General features: G+C 50.8%; 1 protein-coding gene across 2 annotated transcripts; it reads left to right on the forward strand.

Moving 5' to 3' along the window:
* The first annotated feature begins 1,537 nt into the window (after positions 1-1,537).
* RBP5 (retinol binding protein 5) lies at positions 1,538-5,479 on the forward strand. 2 transcript variants are annotated; one of them, XR_013333920.1, is made up of 5 exons: positions 1,538-1,718; positions 2,014-2,192; positions 4,443-4,544; positions 4,985-5,122; positions 5,374-5,479. XR_013333920.1 is itself a non-coding variant. In XM_077758976.1 (4 exons), the coding sequence occupies exons 1-4, from the start codon at positions 1,646-1,648 to the stop codon at positions 5,036-5,038; spliced, it is 408 nt and encodes a 135-aa protein (XP_077615102.1). In that variant the 5' UTR covers positions 1,538-1,645; the 3' UTR covers positions 5,039-5,479. The 2 variants fall into 2 exon arrangements, 1 of the variants encoding a protein (XP_077615102.1); XM_077758976.1 differs by having other exon boundaries at positions 4,985-5,479.
* Positions 5,480-5,997: the final 518 nt, after the last annotated feature.

Raw genomic sequence — 5,997 nt, forward strand, 5'->3', positions numbered from 1 at the left:
GGGGGGGCCAGGTGCTGCAGGGTGGGGGAGGGAACCCGTGGGCCCTGGGAGCCGGGGTGGGAGAACGGGTTCGGGCTTTTTCCCTAGACTGCGATTTGGGGGAGCCAGGGAACTGCGGAGGCCGGGGAGGAAGCTGGAAAGCCGTAGAGGGGGAGGGAAATGAGGGGGACATTGGGAGAATCGAGAAGCTAGAAGCCCGGGGGTGGGAGAGGGAGACGTCAACGGAGACCTGAGTGAGGCGAGGAGGGCACTATGCGCGTCACCCGCGCCCCCCGCCCCCCAGCCGCCACCACTAACTCTGCATTAACCTCTTTTCACAGCGCCTTCCATCAGCAGCTTCCTGCCGCGTGCCTCCTGGGGGCCGGGAAGCAAAACCCGCAGCCCAGACCCGGGATATAGTAGCGGTTCAGTTTGTCGCCCCAGGGGCTGAGGAAACCAGGGGATGGTCCTCAGGGAGGTGGGAAGGGTTCCGGGACTAGAGGAAGAGTGAGATATTTGTGTACCCCCAACACACACACACACCTGTGGAAAGAAGTCACTGGCAGGTGGGATTTTTTTTCCCACTGCCTAGACTCTCTGCCTCCCTCTCCCTGCTTTTCCCACCTTAAACCATGATGAACCAATCCAGCTGATTCTGAAACCTGGGAAGGGGGTAGGTTTGAGAGAGGGAGAGAAGGGGGTAGGGGGTGGAGGCGGCCCCGACCATGGGAATACGTCCTCCGGTAAGCATAGGCTGTCCAAAGGCTGGGAAACTGGGGGGTGATGGTTACATCAGTGACTTCAGAGGGAGAGGGAAACCCCTGGGTCCCAAGTCAAAGATTGAAAATTCCCCAAAATAGCTAACCAAACTCCTCCTTCACTTTCTCCTCTGGACTTTGAGCTCAATTACCTCATCATGCCGACAATCCCCTCTGTGCTTGGGAAGAGCACTATTGGACAAAGAGTTTGGAATCCAGAGTTGGGGCCCCAAGCCGGTGAAGCTGTCTGAGGGAGTTGTGGGAGGCAGCACTGGAGAATTTTCTTCACGGTGGCTCCTGGCCAGCTCACTGTCCCCCTTCTTTCCCCACCTCTTCCTCCTCATACCTTTCAGGATCCCTGACTCAGTCCCAGGATCTCAGGATATTGTTAGAACTCATCCCTGTTGAGTCTGGAAGCTCTCCCTCTACCCAGCAGGACCAGACCTCTCCCAGGGGAGACTGCCCTCCTCAGAGCTCTGGGACAGTTCCCAAACCTGCCAGAAATGGGCCGGAAGCCAAAACTGACCCTCGAAACAGGTCAAGTCATGGATGACAGACAGCCCCAGATCCTGCTCCACGTTCCTTCCTCAGGAAAAGCTGAGGTCAGGCACAAAGCTGCCAAGTTCCTACCCCTCCCTCAGGCTGCAGGCACCAGTCCCAAACTCATTATGCGAGGAGGGGGCAGTCTGGTAGGAACTCTTATTGCACCAGGGCCCAGCCCTATAAAACCCTGGTAAGCATAGACCTTTACACAGCCTCCTGTGTGTGTGTGTGTGTGTGTGTGTGTGTGTGTGTGTAGGCTGACCTACAGTCCCACAGCCTCACCTGCTAGACAACATCTGCTCGCCCCTCACCCTGTCTGCTATATTCTTCTGAAATCTCCATCCCCATCTTGGCCAGCCCGGACAATGCCTCCCAACCTCACCGGCTACTACCGCTTCATCTCGCAGAAGAACATGGAAGACTACCTGCAAGCCCTAAGTAATGGCCTCACAGCCTCCCCACACCCCATTCACCCCCCTTTTTCCCTTTCCCTTCCTTCCTCTCTGTCCCACTGAAAAGGGGGGAATGCTGGGGTTAGAAGCTGTGGAAAGGCTAAGGAGGTGGCACGTGAGTTGGGATCCATTTCTAGCCAGGAGCATTGGTAGGAAAGAGTCAACCTCCAATCTCACACCCAGCTAAAGGGAAGCTCACAGCCCCGAGGTGCTGCTGCAGGAGAGAAGGTCCTGGCTGGCTGGTAAGACCCTGCTAAGAGATACCCCTCCCCTCCCCATAGACATCGGCATGGCTCTGCGGAAGATAGCGCTGCTGCTCAGGCCAGACAAGGAGATTGACCATCAGGGCGACCACATGATAGTGAAGACCCTCAGCACCTTCCGCAACTACATTCTGGAATTCGAGGTGGGAGTAGAGTTTGAAGAGGATCTAAGGATCGTGGATGGACGAAAATGCCAGGTACTTTTCCGGGGGGCCTGGGGGAGGGTAGGTGGGTGAGCAGATAGGTGCGTCTTAACAGTCTGTGGCAAAACTAAGTGACCTCTCCCAGCCAGAGAAAGTGATTACCACAGCAGGCTGCAGAGTCCCGAAGGGAACAGTCTCCAGGTGCTCCCCCAGACCACTCTCTCCTGCCACAGGACAAAAAGAGGGGGTCACCATCAGTCCAAAGAAGAAATATTTGCTCACACTCTAGCCTGTGATTCAGTTGGTCAGCACAAAGTCTCTTTTCCCTTAGCCTCTCTGACTCCACTCTCTTCTCTTTCTCTCTGCTTCTTACACCTTCTTTTAGGTCTCTTTTGCAGACCTCAGTTGTGCTATTAAACCCTCTAACTGGGGTTTCCCCCCAGTGTTTTGCTCTTGACTTTCTCTCTTGTCTGTACACCAGCCATCGGCTACATCATCTATCCCCATGCACTCTGCTACTACTTATAAACTGTCCTTAACATGCATTCTCCATCCAGAGCTGTCTCCTGAGCTTCAGGGTGAAGCCTTCATCTGTCTGTACGATGTTTCCATCTGCATGCCCCAAGCTCAAATCCAAATTCATTATCTTCCTACCCGAGCCGATTCCTGCTTTTATATTTACTGCCTTTGTTAATGGTGATAACCAGCCAGACCGGAGACCTGGGAATCACAGTCGATATGTCCTGTTCCCTTACCCCTGCACCCCACGACATACATGCACGTATGCACGCATGCACACACACACCACATCTAGTTGGTCAAGAAATCTTTATAACTTTTCTGCACTGTCCAATATGGTTGTTACTAGCCATATACAGCTATTGAACACTTAAAATGTAACTAGTCCAAACTGAGGTGTGTTATAAGTATAAAAACATAGTGGGTTTTTAAGACAATACAAAAAAAGTGTAAAACATCTCAGTAATTTTTATTTGAATCACATGCTGAAATTTTAATGTTTGGGATATTCTAGGTTAAATAAAATATATATATATATTTTTTAACTTTAATGTTTATTTTTGAGAGACAGAGAGAGACAGCATGAGTGTGGGAGGGCAGGGAGAGAGGGAGACTTAGAATCCAAAGCTCAGGCTCTGAGCTGTCAGCCCAGAGCCCGATGCGGGAATTGAGCCCATGAACCATGAGATCATGACCTGAGCCGAAGTCGGACACTTAACCGACTAAGCCACCCAGGCGCCCCTGAGATATATTATTAAAATTACTTTCACTTGTTTCTTTTTCCTTTTCTAATGTGGCTCCTAGAAATCTTGCAGTTACATATGACTTACATTCATGGTCCATTTTACTTCACTGAACATCACTGATTCTTCCCAGCCTTTCTTGTGATGACCACCTTCATTCAAGCCCTCATTTCTTGCCTGGTGCCCGAAATTGGCCCCCAGGCTTAATCCTCCTCTAACCCACTCTGCATGCTATAGCCTCAAGGATTTATCTCAAATGTAAAAGTAACCATGAATTAAACCCTTTCAGTGACAATCCATTATGTTCCAGATGAGGTCCGTGATATACAAGGGTCTTTCCCACAAACACCCTTGTTTAGAGCCTCTTACAACTATTTGGCCTTCTTTCTTACCTCTCTACTGTTCCTTTCCTTGCTGGAAATGCCGCAGTATCTCCAATCTAACGAACTCCTCACGTCCTTGAAGGCTCAGCTCTTCCCCAACACTTGCCTGGCATCATAAACACCTGTTTCTTGCTCTATTGGACCAAGATTCTGAGCACCTCGGTTAGCAGGGCCCATTCTGTAGGAGGGCTTAAGAAATGCTGATTGGAATTCCCACTCTGACTGGGGGAAAGGAGGTGATCCTTTACTCTCAGGGACACTTCAGCTGTCCTTGAAACTGAGAAAGAAGAGAGATTCCCTGGTGGGACTCTCAACCAATCCCCCTTCTTTCCCAAATGACCCTCCAGCCCAACTGAAAGTATCCAAAGGACAAAGTCTTTGTTCTTTATCACCCACCACCCAATTTTACCCCTGCTTATTCTGCTCCATCCCTGCCCTGCCCCAGCAATCACTATGGACAAACTATGGCCTCAGCAGCCTGTAGGAGTTGGCAGTGGAAGTGGAGGGAGCCCTCTCACTCAGAATGAAGGGGCTGGAGCAAGACAGTATCTGCTGTGGTGTGAACGGGGGGGGCGGGGGGGGCGGCCCAACCAGAGTGAGTTGGATACATTTGGGGTGTTCTGCCTCCAAATCTTCCCTTATTCTTGCTTTCCCTGTAGACCATAGTAACCTGGGAGGAGGAGCAGCTGGTATGTGTGCAGAAAGGGGAGGTCCCCAACCGAGGTTGGAGACACTGGCTGGAGGGAGAGAAGTTGTATCTGGTAAGCTGGGTGAGCGCTGGAAGAGGGGTTTCATCTCCTGTCTGGGCTAAGACTCATCCCCTTGCCCAATCAAATCATCTCCTACTCCACTCCCTGCCCCCTTCTGAGGAAGGCAAGCAAGAAAGGAAAACAAAAGCATTGGGAAGAGTAGAGAGAGGAAGAGATAGAGGAGCCAGATGGGCCCTGGCTACAAATCAGATGAATGTCCATAAATCATGACTGGAGAGATGGAGGCTTAGCCATTTCACATTCCATGACCCAGGTCCCTTCCTTCCTCTGGGGTGAAAAGTTGAAGGTTTGGGACAATGATACAATACCCCATACATCAAGTACCCCGGCTGTTGTATCCTGATGGATTAAATGGAGCTCCAGGACCTCAAGAAAGGAATTCTGGCAAGAACCTTCTTTCTCTCTCCTCATTATTCCTACTGTGTCCCCAGGAACTGACTGCAAGGGATGCAGTGTGTGAGCAGATCTTCAGGAAGGTCAAATAGCCAGAGAGTTGCTGGGGCCCCTCCAGACTACACCGGTCCCCAGGCTCCTCTTGCTTGTACCTCTTCAAGTCCAGATCATCCCAGGTCAGCAGTCCCTTTTTTGGGCCACTTACTCTCCCTCCAGATCCCTCCTCACTCTTCCCCATGTTAATCTATAACTTGTAGCCCCCAGGCCAAAGTCCTTTTTTGTCACACTCCACTGCCTAATTGTGGCCTCATATCCAGTTCAAGGTCTGGCCTCCTGGGTGAAAGAAACAGGCAAAGGGGAAAGGCCCCTTGAAAACAATGGTTCTCAACTCTCTTTATTTCATTTGGTTTCTTCTTTTCCATCTAAGAAAGAACTAAGCTTTGAGCATTTGGGGACAAGTAAAAACTCCGTCCTGGTGAAACTTCTGGAAAACTGTGAGTGGAGTTCAAGAATGTAAACAGAAGCTGCTGATAGAGTTGTTCTTTTTGTTGTTGTTGTTTTGCTCTGTTTCCTTTCCTTAGTCTCAAGAAAGCCTCATGTGCTCAACAGAACGGGGCCCAAGGCACAGCCTCACCCACACAGAGTTCAACAGACCACATGTATCAATGTCTGAATGAACCCTAGCTATCTTATATTTCCATCCTACACTCTGGGGAAGAGGGATGAGACTGGGTAAGATCCTTGTTCCGTGCTGGAGGAGGCTGCCAAGCTTTGGAATAGTGAGCTGGCGTCCATGTCTGCTTTGGGAAGGACAGGCAGCAAGAAGGCTAGAAACAGTTGGAAGATACAAGGGTAAGGGCTAGAAAGATGAGGACACAGGGGTGTGAAGGCAACAGTAAGAAGACCGACATGCTTGGCTATAGGGACCCTCTGCTTAAAGGCCAGCAAGACTGGGACAGAGGATTAGGGGGAGAAGTGAAGACAGTAAGGCCCCTCCTTTGGGGTCCCAGAATCACTACCCTGGGAAAACAGCCCAGAGGGCAGGGCCTGT

Source organism: Crocuta crocuta, unplaced genomic scaffold (assembly GCF_008692635.1).
Source record: "Crocuta crocuta isolate KB4526 unplaced genomic scaffold, BGI_CrCroc_1.0 scaffold72, whole genome shotgun sequence".
In the NCBI taxonomy this organism is placed as follows: Eukaryota; Metazoa; Chordata; class Mammalia; order Carnivora; family Hyaenidae; genus Crocuta; species Crocuta crocuta.